The sequence below is a fragment of the Hemitrygon akajei genome, chromosome 19 (assembly GCF_048418815.1).
Source record: "Hemitrygon akajei chromosome 19, sHemAka1.3, whole genome shotgun sequence".
NCBI lineage: Eukaryota > Metazoa > Chordata > Chondrichthyes > Myliobatiformes > Dasyatidae > Hemitrygon > Hemitrygon akajei.
Window position 1 is genome coordinate 58,392,962 of NC_133142.1, and position 23,412 is coordinate 58,416,373.

The 23,412-nt window shown below is 42.3% G+C and overlaps 1 protein-coding gene across 11 annotated transcripts in view; it reads left to right on the top strand.

Moving 5' to 3' along the window:
- Positions 1-23,412, top strand: part of gmppb (GDP-mannose pyrophosphorylase B) — a 29,795-nt gene that overhangs the window by 4,187 nt on the left and 2,196 nt on the right. For 9 of the 11 annotated variants that reach the window (XM_073072577.1, XM_073072578.1, XM_073072576.1 and 6 more), the window contains 7 exons: positions 793-873; positions 1,738-1,786; positions 2,370-2,512; positions 3,376-3,534; positions 11,941-12,019; positions 15,240-15,367; positions 20,476-20,658. In XM_073072577.1, the coding sequence (XP_072928678.1) occupies positions 793-873; positions 1,738-1,786; positions 2,370-2,512; positions 3,376-3,534; positions 11,941-12,019; positions 15,240-15,367; positions 20,476-20,658 (822 nt within the window). The remainder of the gene's footprint in view (positions 1-792; positions 874-1,737; positions 1,787-2,369; positions 2,513-3,375; positions 3,535-11,940; positions 12,020-15,239; positions 15,368-20,475; positions 20,659-23,412) is intronic. The other 2 variants (XM_073072582.1, XM_073072584.1) reach the window with 1 other exon arrangement.

The window sequence follows — 23,412 nt, forward strand, 5'->3', positions numbered from 1 at the left end:
TTCCCCTCTGTGGGTGCTAACACGTATCAGGGATTATTACAGATATATCAATATAATACAGTGTCAGATATTCCCATTTCAAATGTATTAACATCAACACTACAGGGACTGCTTAGAGTGACTGGTAACTTTGAATTGGAAATAGAGCAGCTCAGGCTGTCCCTTTTGAGGAGTAACACATGTGGTTGGTATGACTATGTCTTTGCATTATATATGCTGTATCCAGCAAAATCTGGAGTAATTGTGCAATTTTTAAAAACGGTGTAATATTCATGCCCCATTCACTTATTTAATGCCGTGCCAGAAGAAATGTAGGTAATAACTGATATTTGTTGCCATAATTGGTGCATGTGTTTATCATAAACACAAGAAATTCTGCAGATGCTGGAAATGATGAATGGTCTTAGCCTGAAATGTCGACTCTTTATTTCTTTCCGTAGATGCTGCCTGACCTGCTGAGTTCCTCCCGCCCGTATTTTGTGTGTGTGTGTTGCATGTGTATTTCAGGAGTTTGGTACAGGTCCTCCCCACATTACAAGCACCTGTCTTACAGACAGCCTGTACGCATGAGCAAGTGTTTGAAATGGGTTTTCCAGCTGCTGCAGAATTGCAGGCATCTGGTTCACAACCACATTTCCAGCCTGAGAATGGTCCAAGTTCAAATAGTTCACAGGAATGGAGCCTTCTTGTAACCTGGGGATGACCTATATTATTCAGCCAAAAATGCAACCAGTAAGAAGAATGTTTTTACAGTTCTTTCTTGTGTTTAACTGTGTGTTCTGCTTTGAATAGGCTGGAGTATCACATGTGATTCTTGCCGTCAGCTATATGTCCGAGATGCTGGAGAAGGAAATGAAAGAACAGGAACAGAGGGTAAGACCATGAAGATGAACAGGGATGCTTCGGTACATTAACAGTTATTCCTGTGGTTATGATGGGCAGAACTGAAATCCCCTGTTTCTTCAAAAACTATGTGACACAGCCTAATTCTATGCAGGATAAATGTGTCTATTTTGCTTTCAAATGTATTTGATTTGTTCTTCAGCCTAAATCTAGTGCATACTTTCAAACAAAGTGGGTAGAAAATATTTGAGTTCAAGAGAATGACCAAGAATCATGTCGAAAATTGCTCCAGTGAAAAGTATAATATTCCGCAGCTACAATCAATAAGGGAGCTGTGTTCCAATGAGTCACAAAACAGAAAAGGTTCTCTGTTTACTTTTGTGTGTAAAAGAGAATTCATGAGCTTGCAATCATAAATTGCCTGTCACAACCTCAGTGTGCATACCTATGAAGGACAGTCATGCTGTAACATAGGAAAAGCATTGGCCATGTGCCGTATCCACAAAACGGAATTGTGATATTTTCCGGGAAATCTTTTTGTAATGTTGTTAAAGGGATCAAATGTTGGACGGACTTCTCTGTAAGAAATATCTCAAGTCCAGCTGAGTCTACAAATGAGAACTCTGCTTAATACCTGAAATGAAGGAAGGAATTTTAATGGTGTAGCATGCTCCAAGTGTTACCCAGGAAGTGTTTGTATGCATAATGTTCCCATGTGCCTTCCACCACAGGTTGGATGAGCACCTGATCAGGTCAGATCACTGATCATGTGTCCAACCCACCCCTTCCAATTAGCTCTGTATAGACTAAATGGCTCTAACAAGGTAGCAATGAAGGATCAGAGTCTTACAAGAGAAAAGGTGAAGTAACTGTATACTTCATTATTTCCTTTAGCTGAATATTCGTATCTCACTGTCTCACGAAAAGGAGCCCTTGGGAACAGGTAAAATATCTCTCTACATGTCAGTGGCAGCAACTCATTTGTTTATGAGCACTATAATCTGGATTGAATTTATTATAGTTAGATCCAATCAAACAATTAACGTTCTCTTCTGGACTGAAGTATTTTGTTTCTTTTGTAGTTCTTAGTGTTTCATTTTGTCCACTAAATGTTTCAGGAAACAAGAATTTTCTGAAATTTCAATAATATTCCCTTCTATTCAGAGATACAGTTCAGTAAGAGATAAAATGTACCCCTTCAAAGGCTGTTTATATTGTGCTTGATTAGTTATAGCAACAGGTATGGGCAACTTAGACTCTTGTGCACATGATTAACTTAACTCCTTTCCTCTGGCATATTCTTTCTTCATGGAAAAAAGTGTTAGTCTCTTGTTTATAAATTCCAGTTGGAAACCTGGATCACAGATTAGCTGTTTGCTATGTTTGATGTTAGCCTGTCTGTAGCAAGGGGAGAGAATGTAGGGTTCAGATAAATTTTGAAAGAGGGTTGTTTTACAGGCTGAGTCATTGACTGTTCTCTCGTGGGTAGTAACACACTGCCATTCTTTCCTCACTCTTGTTTGTAGCTGGACCTCTGGCTCTGGCCCGTGAGTTGTTTGCTGACAGTTCGGAGCCTTTCTTTGTCCTAAATAGTGATGTCATCTGCGACTTTCCCTTCCAGGAGATGGTCCGCTTTCACAAGCATCATGGGAAGGAAGGTACCATTGTGGTAAGTATAACACCCAGTAACACTGGGTTGGTAAGTAGTACATCAATTTTGCATCACAGCAGGGGAATAACCATCTCCAAGAAGGGAGAGTCGATCATTTTAGAGTCACCCAGCTGGGGTGACTAGAAACTTGACTTGATGAACCACATAAATATTGCAAGAAATGGATAGAGGCTAGGTCTGCTACAGTAAGTGACTTGAACTCCTGACACAGGTCACTTGGGCAGACCTCCAGAACCAGTGACTTCTACCAGTAAGAAAAAGAAAGGCAGTGAGTGTCTGGGAGCACCAATACCTGCTGTTTCCCTGCAAACTCATGCATCATCCTGACTTCCAACTACAGCCCTGGTCTTTTATTACCGATGGATCTAGAACTCCCTCCCCAAACAGTACCTCGGAAGCACCTTCACCAGTTAGAGAAGTTGCTTCTAAAGGGCAGTTAAGAATGCCAATAAATGTTGCCTTTGACAAAGACGCCCAGTTCACAAAAGATGAATAAAACCAATAGGCTTTGTCTCATGGTGTAATGATTGCTATAATATCCATTGAGGAATGTACCTCCTCAATGTCGCCAAAGTTACTGCTTTAAGGCTAAGTATGTGTGTGTGTGTAATACAAGATTACAAGACTTCTTTCTCAGCCATCACTGCCACCAGTCCCATGACTGAGTGAGACTCCAATCTCCCTACCACCAATTCCAGAACTGAGGGAAACAGGGATCTTCTACCACGCATAGAGTAGTGTGAGCAATTGCAATTGTGACAAATGAACTGTGAAGACTGAGAGGAAAATTTGTCTTTTAAAGGTTCTTGCTGCCCTTGGAGTATTTTAATGAACATGTCATCTGCCCCTTTATTTGACAGGTTACTAAAGTGGAGGAACCTTCCAAATATGGGGTGGTCATATATGAAGCAGAGATTGGGCGGATACACCGATTTGTGGAGAAACCTCAGGTGTTTGTGTCAAATAAAATCAATGCGGGAATGTACATCTTCAGTCCCTCAGTTTTGAACAGGATACAGGTATGGTCATCTTCACCAGAAGGGAAATCTCTGGTTCAAAGTGCAGTGGAGACTACAATGCTTTGTGTTCAAAGTCATTTGTATGCTGAAGGTGATGTGAATTTGGGTCCTATTACTGTACCAGATGACCAGGACATCTGGGGAACCCGTGATTCATTGTGAGAAACTTAATGCTGATGAATGAACATCAAATCATATCAGGACTGATGTTGTCATGACGGAAGGTGGAGTAAGGCTTCCACTATTTTGTCCTGTGAAGATCCCAGGGGAGGTACAGCAAGAATTAGATACAGCAGTTCACCATACTTCCCCAACTGTGAACATTACCTCCACCAGCCTGTTTCTGCATGGTTAATGTGTGCTGAATGACTCGACACTGTTACAGAAAGCTGCGTATTATATCCTCAGTCTGAAAGCTGTCCTAGTGAACTTTCAGCGTGGTCTGGAGTGCACTGGGGCCTATAATGCTTTGGTGTAGTTGCTGCTGGATATCACTTCTGTTAAGTGTCTGTTTGGTGTTCCACCAAATGACCCAGCAATGGGAAGATGGATATGGTTTGATGTTGCATTTAGCATGTAACAGTTTGCCTACTGACTGGTTCTAGGTATTGGTTGACGTACTAGTACCTGAGATCCAAAGTTAGATTGGAATTGCTGGTATAAAGATGGTTAAGAGGAACTTTGATGGAGTTATACAAGACCGTGATGGATTTAGACAGTGTAGCCATATGGGATCTGCTCCCCATTGCAGGTAGTTCAGGGATCAGGTTTAAAGTGATTAAAGGCTAAAGGCAGATGCAAGGATAAATGTTTTTTTGGAGTATGATGATAATGTGGAACTCACTGCCTGTAAGAATGATGGCTACAGAGTCAATATGGCACTTCAAAAGGGAATTTTTCTGTGCTCTTGCAAAATAATGCAGGAGAATGAAAGTAACTGGGAGCTGGTGTGATATATTGGTTGTGATTGTAAGCTGCAATCTTAAAACTGGCATTTGTTCTCATGGATGAATAGCTGTCAAATGAAAATGTGTTCACAAGACGTGCAATGAGGATATTTGGACTCGTAGATAGATTAAGAGAGTGGTTAATTATTTGGAAATGTAGTTTAGTGTGGGTTAAGTGTGAGGAATCTAAAGCAGACTAAAGAGTGAGACTACAAATGAGTGGAGTACAGAGAGATCAAGGTGCTTTAATGTATGGAGTCACAAATCAGTTAGCAGGTTAGGAAGATAAGTTTGATGTTAGACGTTGGATGCGGGAATTTGGAAATAAGGAAATTCATTACACCAATGCAGAATATTGCTGGAATCACACCTTGGGTACAGTGTATAGTCTTAAGTCCATTATAAAGGCTGTCTAAAAGAGATTGACTAGGCTAGTTCCTGAGTTGAGAGGATTGTCTTGTCACAAACAGTAAATCATTTGGATTCTTTGGAGTTCGGAGGAATAAGGATGAAGGAATACTTGGTTCAGAGGAGTACTGAAGCATAAAGATCGTTAGAGGTATAAAAGGTTTTCACAAGTGGGAGAGCCTTTAATATGGGGACATAGTTTCAAGATTTGGGGGTCGTCATTTAAAGATGAGGTTTGGAGGAATTCCTTCCTTGCAGAGGGTGGTGAATCTCTAGTATTCACTACAATAGAGTGTTATGGATATGAGAAATTTGGAGGTTAGAAATAAGTTATCCAACGCTGAAACAGATTCTTCAGCTCAACAGGTCCATCCCAACCAAGATGCTCCACCCATTTGCCAGTGTTTGCCCCATAACTTTCTAAACCTTTCCTATCCATCTTGTCTTTTTAAAATAGTTATTGTACCTTTCTTAACCATTTCCTTTGGCAGTTCATTCCACATATAAACAAGAGAAAATCTGCAGATTCTGGAAATCCAAAGCAAAACACACAAAATGCTGGAGGAACTCAGCAGGCAAGGCAGCATCTCTGGAAAAGAGTACAGTTAATGTTTCGGGCCGAGACCCTTCAGCAGGACTGGGGGAAAGAAGCTGAGGAGTAGATTTAAAAGGTGCGGGGAGGGGAGAGAGAAACACAAGGTGATAGGTGAAACCCGGGGGGGAGGGGAATGAAGAAAATACATGCCACTCTTTGAGTAATAAAAAAGTTACCCCTCAAATTCTTGTTAAATCTTCCCCTCTCACCTTAAACCTATGCCCTCATGTTCTTGATACCCCAACCCAGGGATAAAGAACTGGTTACATTCACCTTATCTATGTACTTCATGATTTTAACACCACGATGAGATCGCCTTTCCATCTCCTACACTCCAAGGAATAAAGTCCTAGCCTGTCCAACTCTCCCTGTAGCTCAATCTCTCAACACCTGGCATCATGCTTGCAAGTCCTTTCTGCACTCTTTCCAGTTTAGTAACCTTGCTGTAGCAGGGTGACCAAAACTGAACATAATACTCCCAAGTGCAGCCTCACCACCACACCTGGGATAGTCACCTACAACTGCACCTGCCTCCCAACTTTTATACTCAATGCCCTTGACTGGGAGTGCCAGCGTGCCAATACCCTTCTTCATCACCCAATAACTCCACTTTTATTGAATCATGTACTTGTATTCTAGGCGCTTCCTCTTTACAACACCCTCTGATCCTTACTGTTCATTATGAAAGTTCCAGCTCAACTTTCAAAGTTAGGGCGTCTTGCACTTAACTGAATTAAACTCTATTTGCCATTTCTCTGCTCACTTGCTCAGCTGATCAAGATCCCCCTGTAATTTTTTATAACCTTCTTCATTGTCCACTGTACCACCAATTTTTGTGCCATCCGAAGTCTTACTAACCATTATTGTTATGAGCAGAGAGACAACATCTGCCGGAAGTAAATTCCTTGTATGTGCATAGGTACTTGGCGATTAAAGTCTGATTCTGATTCTGATTTTGTACGTTCTTCCAACAGTGGGCTCAGCACTGACACCTGATGAACACAGGCCTCTAATCCAAGCAGCAACCATCATCGCCCTCTGCTTCCTGTCACCAAGCCAACTGTGTATTCAATTAGCCATCTCTTTTTGGATTCCATGCCATCTAACCTTCTAGAGTAGCCTACCATGTGGAACCTTATTAGAAAGGCCTTACTGAATCCACATAAACCACATACATTGCCGTGTCCTCATTGACTTCCTTGGTCACATTACCAAAAGCTCGAATCAGGTGTTTAAGACCTGATCTCCTATGCACAAAGCTGTGCTAACTATCTCTAATCAACCTGTCTTTCCAGATACAGATTCCTTGGAATGCTCTAGTAACTTACCTACGACAGATATTATACTTATTGATCTATAGCTCCTAGGTTTCTCTGCAGCCCTTCTTAAATAAAAGCACAACGTTCACCAGCACTTCACCTGTGACTAAAGATGATGCAAGTATCTCAGCCAGTACTTCCTAATTTCCTTCTCCAGCCTCCCACAGTGTCCTCGGACAAACTTGGTAAAGCCCTAGAATTTGTCCACCTTTATATCTTTTAAGACAACTGGCTCTGCACCTCCTCTACTGTAATGCTTACTATCCCAAGACCTTTACATTTAACTTTTTCTGAAATGTTCATTGTCTTCTACAGTAAATAAAAGAAGAAATATTCTTTAATTATCTTGTGCAGCTCCACACAAAGGTGTTCTCTTTGGTCTTTGAGGGCCCCTGTTCTCTCTCTATGACAATCAGTATGGCTTTGTTCATGAGCAGTCATATCTAAAAGATCTCTTGTTCTTTGAGGAGAATGAGAGAAAATGAGGGTAGGGTGGTGGATGTTGACTGTATGGACTTTAGAAAAGCCTTTGGCGAGGTGCCTCATGGCATGCTGGTCTGGGAGGTAAGATCACATGGGATTCTGAGAAGATCATGGATTGGATTTATAATTGGCTCAGAAGCAGCAGAGGTGATGGTCAAGAATTGTTTCTCAGACTGGAGGCCTGTGTCCAGTGGTGTGCCACAGGGGTCAGAGCTGGGACCTTTTTTTTATATATAAGTTATTTAAAGGATTTGGATTTTTTTTTGGCAACCTGCAATTGGCACGAGTGGTTCGTTGGTGATATAGCGCGGTTTAAAAAGAGCTCTGGTGCTTTTGCGACTTTTCATCAGGCTGCAATCGTAATGATCTATCAAACAGCAGGAGCCAATAGAATGAAGTGAGGTGTGAGTGAGTGGTCAAATTTGGGCAAGCACAGCTGGAGGGTCTCAGTAAGTTTCTAGTTTTTCTTTCTGTAAGTATATAGCTAATGTGCTGAGAATGTGGGTCCAGAGTTAGTGGTATGTTCCTTATGTGAGATGTGGGAAGTTTAGAAGATTCCTAGTCTCCCTGATAACTCCATCTGCACGAAGTGCAACGAGCTGCAGCTCCTTTGGCTCATTCAGGAAAATGAGGGGATAGGTAGGAGCTACAGAGAGATAGTCACTCCGAGGTTGCAAAAAGCAGATACCTGTGTGACTGTCAGGGGAGGAAAAGGGAATACACAGCCATTGCAGAGTAGCACCGTGGCTGTCCCCCTCAATAGTAAGTATACTGCTTTGGATGCTGTTGGGGTTGGGGTGGGAGAGAAGAAGCAGCAACCTGATCTCCGGTACTGGGTCTGGCTCTGGCTCTGAGGCTGAGAAGGGAAGGGGGGAGAAGAGGAGTGCAATAGTGACAGGGGATTCCATAATCAGAGAACAGGCTGCAGATTCTGTGGATGTGAAAGAGATACCAGAATGGTATTTTACCTCCCAGATGCCAAGGTCAGGGATGTCTTGGATCGAGTTGGCATGGATTAATTGGACTGAAGGGCCTATTCTGTGCTGTATTGCTCTGTGATTCTATGAATGTGAGTTTCAGAGCTGTGGTCCCAACAGCTGATGATATATTCCATGATGGAGCTCTTAAAGTTGGGGGGGGGGGGGGGGGGGTTGCAATAGGACCGACATTTGTGGACATTATTGAGTTGATATGAAGTATCATTAGAGTGAATAAGATTGGGGAGGTGATGGACAGGTTTGAAAACATCAATAAACATTTTAAAAATGCTTAAGCAGTAGCCATATTGTGAATGAGCATTAAGATGATAAATGAACAGGACTCGTGTGTGCACAGATAGCAGAGTTTTGGATGATAAATTTGTCATGAATGTATTGGAATCATTAAGTCTAGAGGAAACAAAAGACAATATTAGGGAAGTGGAAAGTAATGGTATCAGTATGATTCTGGTCTTAATTTGAGGTGGGATGTCACACCAGTGTAGGCTGTTGTCTTGTCGGTCTCCGCCAAGAAGCTGAATATCCACTTGATGGGCAAGGAATGGATTCAAGTAAGGGTTGAAGCCTCTGGCTTTGGTTTTCCCAGTAATAACTAAAGAAAATTTCTGCATATTCAGAATTGAGAGTTGGAAAACTAATGTGATAACTCTGAGATGGTGGATGAATCATGAATTACTGGTGAGCTAGATTTGGTATCTTCAGCGTATGTTTGCGTATGGTGGTACAAAATATCAGATGATACCACAATATATCTGATGGTACAGAAAAAGAGCACACTAGTAGAACTCAGCAGGCTAAGTACATCTATGGAGACAAAAGGTGTAAGTCGACATATCAGGTCAAGAAAGTGCATCAGAACTGAGAGAGTGGGGGAAGGATTGTCAGTAAAAACAGTACGAGAGCTGCTGGGATTCAGGTTGTTAGATGACAGGTGGAACCTGATGGGCAGATGGAACCAAATGGAGGATGTGTTGGGACAGAGGCTGGTCGGTAATAGGTAGGCCTTTGCTTGTCATTTTTAATTCTATTTTCCTATCACCATAGCAACCTACCTATCCTTGGACAAATGTAAACTGGATGCGCCTTATCTTGTATTCTGCTTGGGTGATTGCATCCCAGTGATTGAATTTTCCATTTTCAAATAACCCACACCCAATATTCTCCTCCCACGCATACTCACCTGTCCATATAGTTTGGCATCTGCAGTCTCTCATGCCTTTGATAAAGTGCAGACATGGATATAAGAACAAGACATTCATAGATCCGTGGGGGATACCCAGTCTGGGTAGAAGCTGTTGCAACCTGGTTCTCTAGATTGGTAAGAATTGAATCAAGCGAGTTTGGTCCCATCACAGAGTAAGAATTGGAGGAGCACGGTCAACTATTGTATTTTGTGCCTCTGAAGTGAACCATTTTAGCACAGTCATAGAGCACTACAGCACAAAAAGAGGCACTTTGGCCTATCTAGTCCATGTCAACCTGGTCTTCGGCTTAATCCCATATGCCTGCACCTAAACTAGAGCCCTCCATACCCCTCCCACCCCTATATTATCCAAGTTTCTTTTAGATGTTGAAGTCGAACCCACATCCATCACTTCTGCTGGCAGCTGGTTCCACACTTGCACCACTCTCTGAGTGAAGAAGTTCCCCTTCAGATTTCCCATGTATACAGTAAACTAATACCTTTAACCTATGACTGCAGGTTCCAGTCTCACCCGACCTGAAAGTAAAGTGTCCTATTTATACCCCTCATAATTTAGTATGCCTCTAAAAGATCTCCCTTCATTATCCTGTGCTGCTAAGAATAAAATCCTAACCTTTTCAACCTTTTCCCTATAACTCAGGTCCTCAAGTCTCTGCTCCCTTTCAATTATTGGTATTTTTTCCATAGGTAGATGACTGGAACTGCACATAATACTTCATATTTGGCCTCACCAACATCTTGTACAACTTCAACATAACATCCCAGGTCCTGTACTCAGTACTCTGACTTATGAAGTAACTTTGTTTTACCACTCACCTCAGTGTGTAAATTTAACTCTGTTGGTTTTACCCTGGTTTGTCCTCCTGAAATGCAACATGTCAGACTTGTCGGTATTGAATTCTGTCTTCCATTTTGCAGCCTTTTTCTGAAGTTGGTCCAGATCACTCTGTAAGCTTTGACAGTCTTCCTTGCTGTCCACTATGTACCCAATCTTGGTGTCATCTGGCAAACTTGGTGATCATGTTTACCACATTATCAATAAATCATTAATATAAGTGTTAAATAGCAGCACTGATCCCTGCCTCCAGTCTGAGAGACAACCATCTACTACCACTCTTGCCACCTTCTGCTAAGTCAGTGTTGAGTCCAGTTGAATGTTCATCCTGTGTCGTTTTGGGTCAGTCTTCGTGGTAGAGGACGTGCCCAAATTGCCAGAGAGATGTAATGAATGCAATGGGAGGTGAGGAACTCAATACAATCACAGAAGAGATAGTGCTAAGCAAACAAATGTGCTTCAAGGTAGTTAAGTCTCCTGGTCCTGTTGGAATGTACATCTGGGTATTGAAAGAAATGGCGGAAGTTATATTAACGGTGTTTGTGATAATTACCAAAGTATGCAGGATTCTGGGCAGGTCCCAGAATATTGAAAGACAGTATATGCCACTGTCCGTGAAGAAGTGTGAGACAAATTTTAAAGTCAGTTGTTGAAAGTTATGGTTCCAATTGATTTCATCAGGTCCAAAGGTTTGTCTCATAAATGCAAGTATATTGAGACTGGAACTCTGAACTGGTTACCAGCTGCCAATCTGTACTGACCCAAGTATTGGTATTTCTGTATGTTCCCAGTATCACTATTCCACCTAACTCCAATTGTGTGAGCTTTTGTTGGTCTTTATCAGAAATTCTTTGATAGTCTAAATATGCCACTTCTACTGCTTATTCATTTGCTTTTGAGGTACTTTTTTGATGCAAAATCTTTGGCAACTCCAAATTCCCTTTAATTAGACCATATTGACTCTGTCTAATCAAGTTATGTTTTTCTAAGTGTGTTTATCACTTACTTCATAATTCTATTTATTTCATATTCAAATTCTTCATATTTCTTTGGAATGTAGAGGGGGTCACTTCATCTTGTTGTGTCCATGTCAAATAACAGAACAATCTTATTTTCCTGATGATATTCCCTATTTTCCCCACATTTCCATCAAATCCCCCATCCCGTGATTCTACCACTTGCTTTGCATATTTAGGCCAATTAATAGTGGAACATTAACTTACCAACTTCCATATCTTTGAGGAATCCAGGGCACCCACCATCTCAGACAGAACATGCAAACTTCACACAAACAGCACCAGAGGTCAGAATGGAATCTAAGTCACTGGGGCTTTTAGAAAGCACCTCTCTTTGCTACAGTAAGTGCCAGCAAATGCTGTTGGCCCCAGTTCTCTTTTCTTCCTTCATTCCCTTATTTCTTGAATAGGGTGCTATATTTGTTGTTTCCTTAAATTGCTGGGGTCATTGGAGAATCTTTTTAGATCTCCTACTTGCAGTTACTGTCTGCACAATCTGCTGCTTAGACATAGAAATTCAGGGAATTTGTTAGCTTTAAGCTGCATTCATGTGAGGTGAAGTCAGTGGCATTGACTCTGCATGTTGTTTATTTTTCTGCAGCTCAGGCCAACATCAATAGAGAAGGAGATTTTTCCTGTCATGGCACAGGACGGGCAGCTGTATGCCATGGAGTTGCAAGGTGAGGAATTTGCCCAGAACAGGTTTGAAGTATGGCATTCAGATTCTTTATCACAATGCAACATCACTGGGCTTCAAGTTGGGTCACTTTGTTCTGTTGTAATGATAATCCTTCTTTATTACCACTAGTCAAGCTCATTTTCTCTCTGAAGTTGAGTGGTGAATGTCTGTGAACTGTTTGGCTTGGCAGAGGTTGTCCTCCTCCACTCTTGGGCACTCTCTTACTAATTGGAGGACCCTAGAGGAGAGGACATTTGGGGCAGGCCTTTTACCAAATCTACCATTTTAGTAGCTGCATCTCAGGATTGGCCAGGGTTTGAACTGGTAACTTCAGTCATTTTTTTAAGCAAGCGTTGTTTCTGCTTCTACCTGTAGGGTTGATGTTCCTGAAGGATATTCATACATTGGTTTCATGGAATCCTAATTATCTCTGTCTCCCTCTTGCACTTTCCCTCCATTGATTCATTCATAACCTGCAAAGGAGTCACTTTCACTGTTACACTATCTTCTGTCATTTTCAGCAGCACACACATCAGTGATGCTTTGGTCCGGCTGTGGAAAGCAGCATGGGAAACAGGCTGAGATAGAAATCCAGAAGAAAGCTTTAACAGAGCCGAATCTGGAAGTCTCTTCTCAAAAAAAAAAAAGCTGAGCATGTTCATTAATTGGAGCTTTCTTTTGGAGATTGAATTTTGGAAAAGGACAATGAAAGATGTGAATTATTGGATTCAAACATGTATGAGCATGTATAAGATTCTTGGTGCAGATCTAAGCACCATAGGGAAGTTGTCAAGGTGGTGGTGAGGATGCAGGGGTTTGCTGAACTGAGAAGATTGACAGAAGCATTTAAATCTGTCCATTTTCAATCTCCACCCATAGGCACACAGGTTATTCAAACTTGTGAATATTTAGTCTTAAAGATAACAATTCTGTTCCCATCAGCTACAGCCAGTAAATTTGAGAAGGTCATGCCTGTGCATAACAGAGAATATGTTTCCCCTCATGACTGTATGTTTTGTCCATGATTTTTAATCTAAGCACTCTGGTTGAATAAGTGGTAGCAGTATCCCTTCTCGTACACCTCTCATCTGCTTTTGTGCCAGGTTCTCTGATCTAAGATTCCTCATCCATGGAACAATCCTGGTAAAGTTTTTCTGCATCCTCTCAAGGATCTTTGTAACCTTAGGGTTACTGGAACCGGATAAAGAGGACTAACCAGATATTAAACAGGCTTATCCTCAGTTCTCTGCGTTTGTACAGGTAGTTCTGCTATCATGTAAGTTACATTTCTGAGAACCCTCATGTTATAGAAAAATTGTGATACAGCAGAACAGGCAGTAGTTGCCTTCAAAGCACAAATTTAAACAGTTTATTCTTATTGCTGTTGCACTATAACCAATGTGGCACATTAGTGCAAATAGGTTTCCATAATCCATCAATCCCATTATAACCAACATGTGTTATAGCAGAACTCTTTGTCTGCACTTATCATTCTCATTGTCCTCTTTCCACCTGTCCTGCCTTTTTGCATAATTTAAACATAGTGACGCTCAAGTGTCTCTGTTCTTGAACACAGCTTGGATCTGTGTCACTTGATCAATGTTCTTTCTTATTCTACCTACCATCTACCTCATATCTCCATTAGATTTCATTTACCATTCCAACCACAGGTGAGATCCTGGTGTACTGGCGAGTAGCTAATTCTGTACCTCTATTTACTAAGGGAACAAAGGCAAATCCTGGGAACTATACACTGGTGAGTCTCCATCAGTTGTAGGGAAATTGCTGGAGAAGTTTCTTAGGGATTGGATGTATGAGCATTTGGAAATCCATGGCCTGATTAGGGACGAGTCGTGTCTTACCAACTTTATTTAAGTGCTTTGACAAGGTGACGAGAGATTAATGAGGTAGGACAGTGGATGTTGTCTAATGGATTTTAGTAAGATGTTTGACGAAGTCCCTCATGGGAGGTTAATCCAGAAGATTAAGATGCATGGGATTTGCAGTGAATTGGCTGTTTGGATCCAGAACTGGCTTGCACATGGAAGACACAGGGTAGTGGTCGAAGCTACTTAAGCTGGAGGTCTGTGATTAGTGGTGTTCCACAGGGTCTCTGCTGCTTGTGATGTATATAAATGATCTGGATGAAAATGTAGGTGGGTGGGTTAGTAAATTTGTGGATGATACCAAGATTGGTGGAGTTGTGGATAGTGTAGAAAACTGGCAAAGAACACAACGCGATATAGATCAGTTGCAGATATGGGCAGAGAAATGGCAGATGGAGATTAACCCAGATAAATGTGAGGTGTTGCACCTTGGTAGGGCACAAGGAGACAGTACACTGTTAAGGGCAAGAACAGTGTTGCTGAGCAGAGAGATCAAGTTCACAGCTCCATGAAAGTGGCTACATGGGTCAATAGAGTGGTTAAGAAGGCTTATGGAATGCTTGCTTTTGTTAGTCGAAGCATAGAGTTCAAAAGTCAAGAGGTTATATAGCAACTTTACAAACCTCTAGTTAGATACAGTTCAGGTCACCTCACCATAGGAAGGATATTGAGGCTTTTGAGAGGGTGCAGACGTGGTTTACTAGGATGTTGCCTGTTTTAGAAGGCATGTGCCTTCTAATGAGAGGCTGGATAAACTTGGGTTGTTTTCTCTGGAGCGGTGGAGGCTGAGGGGAGATCTGATGGAGGTTTAAAAGATTATGAAGGCATAGATGGAGTAGACAGGGGAGTATCTTTTTCCCAGGGTAGAAATATCTGTACCAGAATGCATACATTGAAAGTGAAAGGGAGATGTGAGGGTTAAGTTTTTTTTACGCAGAGAATGGTGGAGGCAAATATATTAGGCTTTTAAGAGACATTTAGATTGGTGCATGAATAGGAGGAAGATGGAGGGTTATTAGTTTTTGGAGATTTTCGATTTACTTTTTAGCTGGTTCGGCACAACATTGTGTGTTGAAGGGCTGTTCCTGTGTTGTACTGTGTGCTATGTTTTATCTTCTGTACCTGCTCATCTGCCAGCCTTTATGGCTTGTCACAGGCTCTCAGGAAGAAGGTGAGTGGAGAATGTTGACTGAGTGTTAGCACAGTCACAGTCACATAGGCTGTTCTGACTCAAATGTAATTCCCATGATTGATAAGTAATTCCTGCTGACCCCACTTGAAACTGGTCCTGAATCTCTGGCCTTGGCAGCTCACGCAAACATCTTTTGTGTCTAGGATTCTGGATGGATATCGGGCAGCCCAAAGACTTCCTGACTGGGATGTGCATGTATTTGCAGTCCCTCCGACATAAAGCACCGGACAGATTGCACCAAGGGCCTGGTATTGTTGGAAATGTGCTAGTGGTAAGTTGCAGTCCTGGTGGGTTTCACACCTTTCACTCACATTTGTGAGCTTTGTTTCCTGGTTCCTGTCCTGGGGGACTGGTCTCGTACAAGCTTTTGACTTGTACTTTGCTCCCTGTCCAGTCTTTACAGCAGCAGTCAGTGGTCTTGGCTTTTTGCAGCAGCATGTTTGTTACATTTTGGGTTGGGTCAGATGTGGCCCCCAGACAGAATACTGGACCTTGTGCAAGGCCCACTAAGTCCATACAGCTTTTGTCTCCGTTATTAGAATCTTGAACAGACCTCTTGCACCATAAAGATGACCTGTTGATCTCTCTGTCTACATGCTCATGGTCCTTCACCTTATTTGTCTACCTGTATTCTGTTATTACTTAGACATAGGAGCAGAATCAGGCCATTCAACCCATCAAGTCTGCTCCATCATTCCATCATGGCTGATTTATTTTCCCCCTCAACCCCATTTTCTTGCCTTCTATTGTAACCTTTGACACCTTTACTAGTCAAAAACCTATCAACCTCAGTTTTAAATAATAGCCAATGACTTGGCCTCCACAGCGATAAGCCACCCTCTGGCTAAAGAAATCCCACCCCATCTGTTTTAAAGGGACATCCTTCTACTCTGGTACTAGATTCCCACACTATTAGAAATATTCTCTCCACTTCCACTCTACCTTGGCCTTCATCTACAGATTCACTCGTGTTGCCTTTGAATTCACTACTGCGAAGCCTCTTCCAGTGATGCCTACACTGAAGAAGTTCAGATCTTCTCTCCGACGAGAGTTCAGTGAGAGCCTCTCTCTCTGCTCCCAACCTACTATTTCTTCGGCCCTGAAACTTTTGGACCACACGCTAACCCAGACCCGGTATTATAGTCACATATCCTTCCTTGGTGCGTGTCTCTCCACCTTCCCCCTACCCCATTTTCTTTCAGCCTATAACTTCCCAGCTCTCTAGTTCATCCCTCCTCCAACTTCTTATCCCCCCTCGACCATCCCATGTTACTTCACTCCTGATGAAGGGTTTCAGCCCGAAACGTCACTACCTCCTCCCATAGATGCTGTTTGGCCTGCTGAGTTTTGCCAGCATTTTGTGTTTTTATTTATTTCCAGCATCTGCAGATTCACTTGTGTTGCCTTTCAATTTTTGGTAGGTTTCAATGAGATCCCCTCTCATTCTTCTAAACTCCAGTGAGTACAGACCCAGAGCCATTGAACACTTCTTGGACATTAACCCTATTATTTCTCGTAAACCTCTCCCGGACCCTCTCCAATGCCAGCACATCCTTTCTTGGATGAGGAGCTCAAAACTACTCAAAACTCCCAAGTCTGTTCTGACCAATGCCTTAAAGTATTTACGTTTGGCATGATTCACTGTCTCTTGATACATGTGACAATAATAAACCAATTACCAATGATTTCAGTAAATGCACCACTGCTTGCTCTAACCCCAGGGCCTAGATCCCTCTAGCCTAGTCTTCATGAAGGAGAGTGAAGGGAGAACTGCCGGTTTGGTAGTGGGCTGATTTGAGAAGTCACACTGAAACAGACCACAGAAGCCACTGCTTTGAGCTTGTAACTGCACTCACAGTCATAGATCATCACAGCACAGAAACAGGCCCTTCAGTCCATCTAGTTCATGCTGCCTAGTCCTATTGATGTGCACCTGGACTTCCATACCCCTCCCATCCGTGTACCTACTGAAGTTTCTCTTAAGTTTTGAAATTACCCTCCCAAGGTGCAACATCTCACACTTACCTGTATTAAACTCCATCTGCCATTTTTTAGCTCATTCTTCCAGTTGGTCCAGATCCTGCTGCACGTTTTGATAGCCTTCCTCTTTGTCCAGTACGTCCCCATCTGCAAATTTACTTATCCTGTTTACCACATTATCATTCAGTTTGTCGATATAGATGACAAACAACAATGAACTCAGCACCGATCCCTATAGCACCCCACTAGCCGCAGGTCTCCAGTCAGAGAGGCAACCATCTACTACCACTCTCTGGCTTCTCCCACAAAGCCAATGTTGAATCCGGTTTACTACCACATCTGAATGCCAAGCGACTGAACCTTCTTGACCATCCTGCCATGTAGGATCTCGTCAAAGGCCTTGCTAAACTAACTGCACTCTTGGGAGGAGGAGCCTTTGCTGCAGAATACAAGTTCCAGGCTGCCCCAAGTTCGGTCACATACCTACTCCAATTAAGGGTTTCCTTTGTGAGCATGTGATCATAGTGATCAATTGTGATTGGCCAGAAAGCCTAAAGCTATTTGTATTCTCTGTAATTTCACTGCAATTTGATTAAGTTTGGTTAATTAACCTTCCCTGTACAATTATAACTAAATACATACAATAATGTTTCAGCCTGGGTCTTACTGGTTTTGCCCTGTTCTGTGTGATTTGTGTGTGTTTGAGATGCTGGTATTGTAAACATTGAGAGTAACAGGATGGGGTTACAGGTATTGGTTAATTGTTCCCTTCCCCAGCAGATGGCAGTATCTGACCAATTTTAATAATGTAATGAACTAAAGCTGCAGCCTGGCCTAGGGCATTTCTCAGGGTCCTCGAATTGTACGTATGTTTGTGGGACTTGAGCAGACAAGGTCAGTGATTTCTTCCTGTAGTGATAGCAATCAATTGGTTGGGTTTATAATCACAGTCTGAGTTTTGTGGTTCTATTGAGTGGTTGTGTTTCATGATGGTCATAGACACAGGCCTTTCAGCCCACCGTGTTTATGTTGACCATGAAGAACCCACTTATACTGATCCTGTTACCAGCTCTTTGTTCACAGTTCACTGTGACGATTCAATCCGGTCTGCCTCTGTGAGTTGAAGTTCTTCCTCGGATCCCTCTTAAGCCTTTTATTCCTTACCTAGGACATCTGCTTTTAGACACCTCTGCTACAGGGAAAAGTTTCGAGCTATTTACCCCATCTGTCCCTCTCATTACTTTGTTCACCTCTGGTTCACCCCCCCCCCCCCCCCCCCACTAGTCCAGTGAAAACAGACCCACTCAAGCAACATCTTTCCTGTGCCGTTACTTTCAGTTCATCTGCATTGGGGTAGGGTGGGGAATGTGAGGTTGGTTGAGGCAGGACTGCTGCATCTTCCAAAGACCAGAAGCGAGGGCCTCTGGAAGTTATATACAGTGACATTGGGCACCCCTGGTCAAAATTTTCAGTTACTGTGAATAGTTCAGTGAGTAGAAGATGAACTGATCTCCAAAAGTCATAAAGTTAAAGATGAAACTTTCTTTTCAACATTTTAAGCAAGATTAGTGTATTATTTTTGTTTTATACAATTTTAGAGTGAAAAAAAGGAAAGGAGCACCATGCAAAAGTTTGGAAAAAAATTGAGCTATCAGATAACTTTTACCAAGGTCTCAGACCTTAATTAGCTTGTTAGGGCTATGGCTTGTTCACAGTCATCATTAGGAAAGGCCAGGTGATGCAAATTTCAAAGCTTTATAAATACCCTGACTCCTCAAACCTTGTCCCAACAATCAGCAGCCATGGGCTCCTCTAAGCAGCTGCCTAGCACTCTAAAATTAAAATAAATGATGCCCACAAAGCAGGAGAAGGCTATAAGAAGATAACAAAGTGTTTTCAGGTCGCTGTTTCCTCAGTTTGTAATGTAATTAAGAAATAGCAGTTAACAGGAACGGTGGAGATCAAGTTGAGGTCTGGAAGACCGAGAAAACTTTTTGAGAGAACTGCTCGTAGGATTGCTAGAAAGGCAAATGAAAACCCCTGTTTGACTGCAAAAGACCTTCAGGAAAATTTAGCAGACTCTGGAGTGGTGGTGCACTGTTCTACTGTGCAATGACAGCTGCACAAATATGACCTTCATGGAAGAGTCATCAGAAGAAAACCTTTTCTGCGTCCTCACCATAAAGTTCAGCGTCAGAAGTTTGCAAAAGAACATCTAAACAAGCCTGATGCATTTTGAAAACATGTCCTGTGGACTGATGAAGTTAAAATAGAACTTTCTGGCTGCAAAGAACACCTCTCCAACTGTTAAGCACGGGGGTGGATCGATCATGCTTTGGGCTTGTGTTGCAGCCAGTGGCATGGGGAACATTTCACTGGTAGAGGGAAGAATGAATTCAATTAAATACCACAAATTCTGGAAGCAAACATCACACAGTCTGTAAAAAAGAAAAAAAGCTGAAGATGAAAAGAGGATGGCTTCTGCAACAGGATAATGATCCTAAACACACCTCAAAATCCAGAATGGACTACCTCAAGAGGTGCAAGCTGAAGGTTTTGCTATGGCCCTCACAGTCCCCTGACCTAAACATCATTGGAAAATCTGTGGATAGACCTCAAAAGAGCAGTGCATGCAAGACGGCCCAAGAATCTCACAGAACTAGAAGCCTTTTGCAAGGAAGAATGGGCGAAAATCCCTCAAAAAAGAACTGAAAGACTTAGCTGGCTACAGATACTTGCCAAAGGGAGTGTTACTAAGTACTGACCATGTAAGGTGCCCAAACTTTTGCTTTAGGCCCTTTTCTTTTTTTGCTATTTTGAAACTAAAGGATGGAAATAAAAAAAAAAGTAATCTTGCTTAAGATATTAAAGAAATGTGTCATCTTTAACTTTATGCCTTTTGGAAATCAGGTCATCTTTTACTTGCTTAGCTATTCACAGTAACAGAAATTTTGACCAGGGGTGCCCAAACTTTTGCATGCCACTGTAGATACATTCTTGCTTTTGGAGAACTACTTCAAATGCCAAACCCTTCCTAAGCTCGTATAGTTAAACTAGATGCAGTATTAAGCACCATCCTCCTGCCTAAACTATCTATCTTGTGCCTCAGCTATCCTCTGCCATATTCTCCCACATCCTCCTTGAGTCCCATTCAGGCCTCTCTGAGTGACATTGATATACTGACTTCAGGGTGAAGCAGAGTAGGAATAGAGTTGGGACAGACTAGTTATTTCACATAGATCTTTGAAGCCTTTAGACATGACAGTTGCATTGAGGTCTGATATATGCTAGATTTTCTGTGTGATCCAGCCCAATCTACATACTTCAGCCTTTGCAGTTTTTGATTTTGTCTGTCCCAGACTCTGAGACTCATCATCAATGTGTTATTCTCTCTCTCAGGACCCAAGTGCACAAATTGGAGAGAAATGCTCCATTGGTCCCAATGTGACCATCGGCCCTGGAGTGGTAATTGAGGATGGAGTACGGATAAAGCGCTGTACAGTGCTGAAGGGCTCACGGATTCGCTCCCATTCCTGGCTGGAGTCCTGTATCATTGGCTGGAACTCTGATGTGGGTCAGTGGGTAAGTTAGGGGAGGGGAAAGGGTGGGGAAGAAAGAGGATTGTGAGGAGCAATCGAGGAAAAACATGGGATTGAAGTGTTCTTCCCCTTCTCTGCCTGTGCTCACTGCCCGGTGTTTCAGGGCAATGTTCACTATTGTCCTTGGGAGAAGTGCTGTTCAGTCATGGACAGCTGGAGTACCTGGAGATGATGAACTACTTTTAAGAAAAGCTCTAAAAATAAACCAGGAAATCATTGGCCGGTGGGCCGGTCATCAGTAGAGGGAAAGTTATAATTATTTGGATAGGCGTGGACTGACTAGGTATAGTCAGCATGACTTTGTGCATGGTAGATGGTATCTAACCAACCTTATTGAGTTGATCAAGGAAGTTACCAGGAAAGTGGATGAAGGCAAGGCAGTGGATGTTGTCCACGTGGTCTTTAGCAATGAATTTGACAAGATCCCACATGGGAGGTAGGTCAAGAAGTTTCAGTCACTTCACATTCAAGATGAGGTAGTAAATTGGATTAGACAATGATTTTGTGGGAGAAACCAGAGAGTGGTAGTAGATGGCTGCCTCTCTGACTGGAGGCCTGTGACTAGTGGTGTGCAGCAGGGAACAGTGCTGGGCCTGTTGCTGATTGTCATTCATATCAAAGATCTGGATGATAATGTGGTTAACTGGATGGCATGGATTAGAAGGGCCGAGATGGCCTGTTTCCATGCTGTAATTGTTTATATGTTATATGGATCAGCAAATTTGCAGGTGACACCAAGACTGACGGTGTAGTGGACAGCAAAGCAAACTGTCAGAGCTTGCAGCAGGATCTAGACCAGCTGGAAAATGGCAGATGGAATTTAATTCAGACAAGTGTGAGATGTTGCACTTTGGTAGGACCAAATAGGGCAGGTCTTACACAATGAACAACAGGGCAGTGAGGATTGTGGTAGAACAAAGGTCTATAATTCATTGAAAGTGGTGTCACAGTTAGATAACGCTGTAAAGAAAGCTTTTGACACATTAGCCTTCAGAAATCAAAGTATTGAGTTCAGGAGATGGATTGTTACGTTGAAGTTGTATAAGACACTGGTAAGGCCTAATTTGGAGTATTGTGTGCAGTTTTGGTCAGCTACCTGCAGGAAAGATGAAAATAAGGTTGAAAGAGTATAGAGAAATTTCCAAGGATGTTGCCAGTTCTGGAGGAACTGAGTTATAAGAGAAGGTTGAATAGGTTAGGACTTTATTCCTTGGAACATAGAAGATTGAGGGGAAATCTAATAGAGGTATACAAAATTGAGGTGCATAGATAGGGTAAATGGGAGCAAGCTTTTTCCACTGAGGTTGGGTGGGACTGCAGTTGGATATCATAGGTTAAGGGTAAAAGTTGAGAAGTTTAAGGGGAACATGACGGTTGTGAGTGTGTGGAGAGGGCTGACAGTGCAAGTGGTGCACGCAAGCTTCATTTCAACGTTTAAGAGAAGTTTGGATAAGTGCATGGATGGCAGGGATGTGGAGGGCTATGGTCCCAGTACAGGCCAATAAGAGTAGATGGAAAATGGTTTGGCCCTATCTACCTGTGCCACCACTTTTAATGAATTACGTACCTGTATTCCCAGATCCCTTTGTTCTACTTCAATCCTCAGTGCCTTACTGAGTTAGACTTGCCCTAGTTGGTCCTACCGAAGTGCAACACCTTGCACTTGTTCTCAGTAAATTCCATCTGCCATTTTTCAGCTCATTTTTCCAGCTGTTCCAGATCCCACTGCAAACCCAGATAGCCTTCCTCGCTGTCTACTACACCCCAATCTTGGTGTAATCCGCAAATTTCCTATTCGTTATTTCCTTAATGTTCACCAGTGAAAGGGATCTTGTTGAATGTAAGGCTAATATGTTGGAACATGTTGATGTTAAGAAAGAAGTAGTGCTGGAAGTTTTGAAAAACAATAGGATAGATAAGACCCCAGGGCCAGATTAGATGCATCCCACGTTACTGTGGGAAGCAAGGGAAGAGATTGCTGGGCCTTTGGTGATGATCCTTATGTCCTCTGGCCATAAGAGTAGTACTAGATGATTGGAGGGTAGTAAATGTTATTCCTTTATTCAAAAAAGGGAGTGGGGATAACCCTAGGAATTATAGAGCAGTGAATCTTACTTCAATGATGCGTGAATTATTGAAGATTATTAGACTGGACTTGAGTATTTGGAGAGCATCGTCTGATTAAGCACATTGATGTAAGTAGAGCAATGGATGTGATGTATATGGATTTTTGTAAGTTGATAACCTTCCTCATGGTAAGCTCATTCAGAAAGTCAGGAGGCATGGGATCCAGGGAAACCTAGCTGCATGGATTCAGAATTGGTAGAGGCTGGTTGTAGTTGGAGCATTTTCTAACTGGAGTTTGGTGACCAGTGATATTGCACAGGAACTTGCTCTGGAATCCCTGTTCTTTGTAATTCTTATAAATGACTTTGATGAGGAAGTGGAACCGTGGGTTGTTAAATTTGCAGGTGACATGAATATTGATGGTGGTGTGGATGGTTTTCAAAGTTGTGACAGGATGCAGAGCTGGGCTGAGAAGTGGCAGATGGAGTTCAATCTGGAAAAGTGCGAAGTGATTCATTTTAGAAGGTTGAATTTGAAGACAGAATACAGGGTTAACAGCAAGATTCTTAGCCGGGTGGAGGCACAGTGAGATCTTAAGAGTCCATATACACAGATCCCTCAAAGTTGCTGTGTAAGTTGACAGGTTTGTTTAAAAAGGTGTATGGTGTGT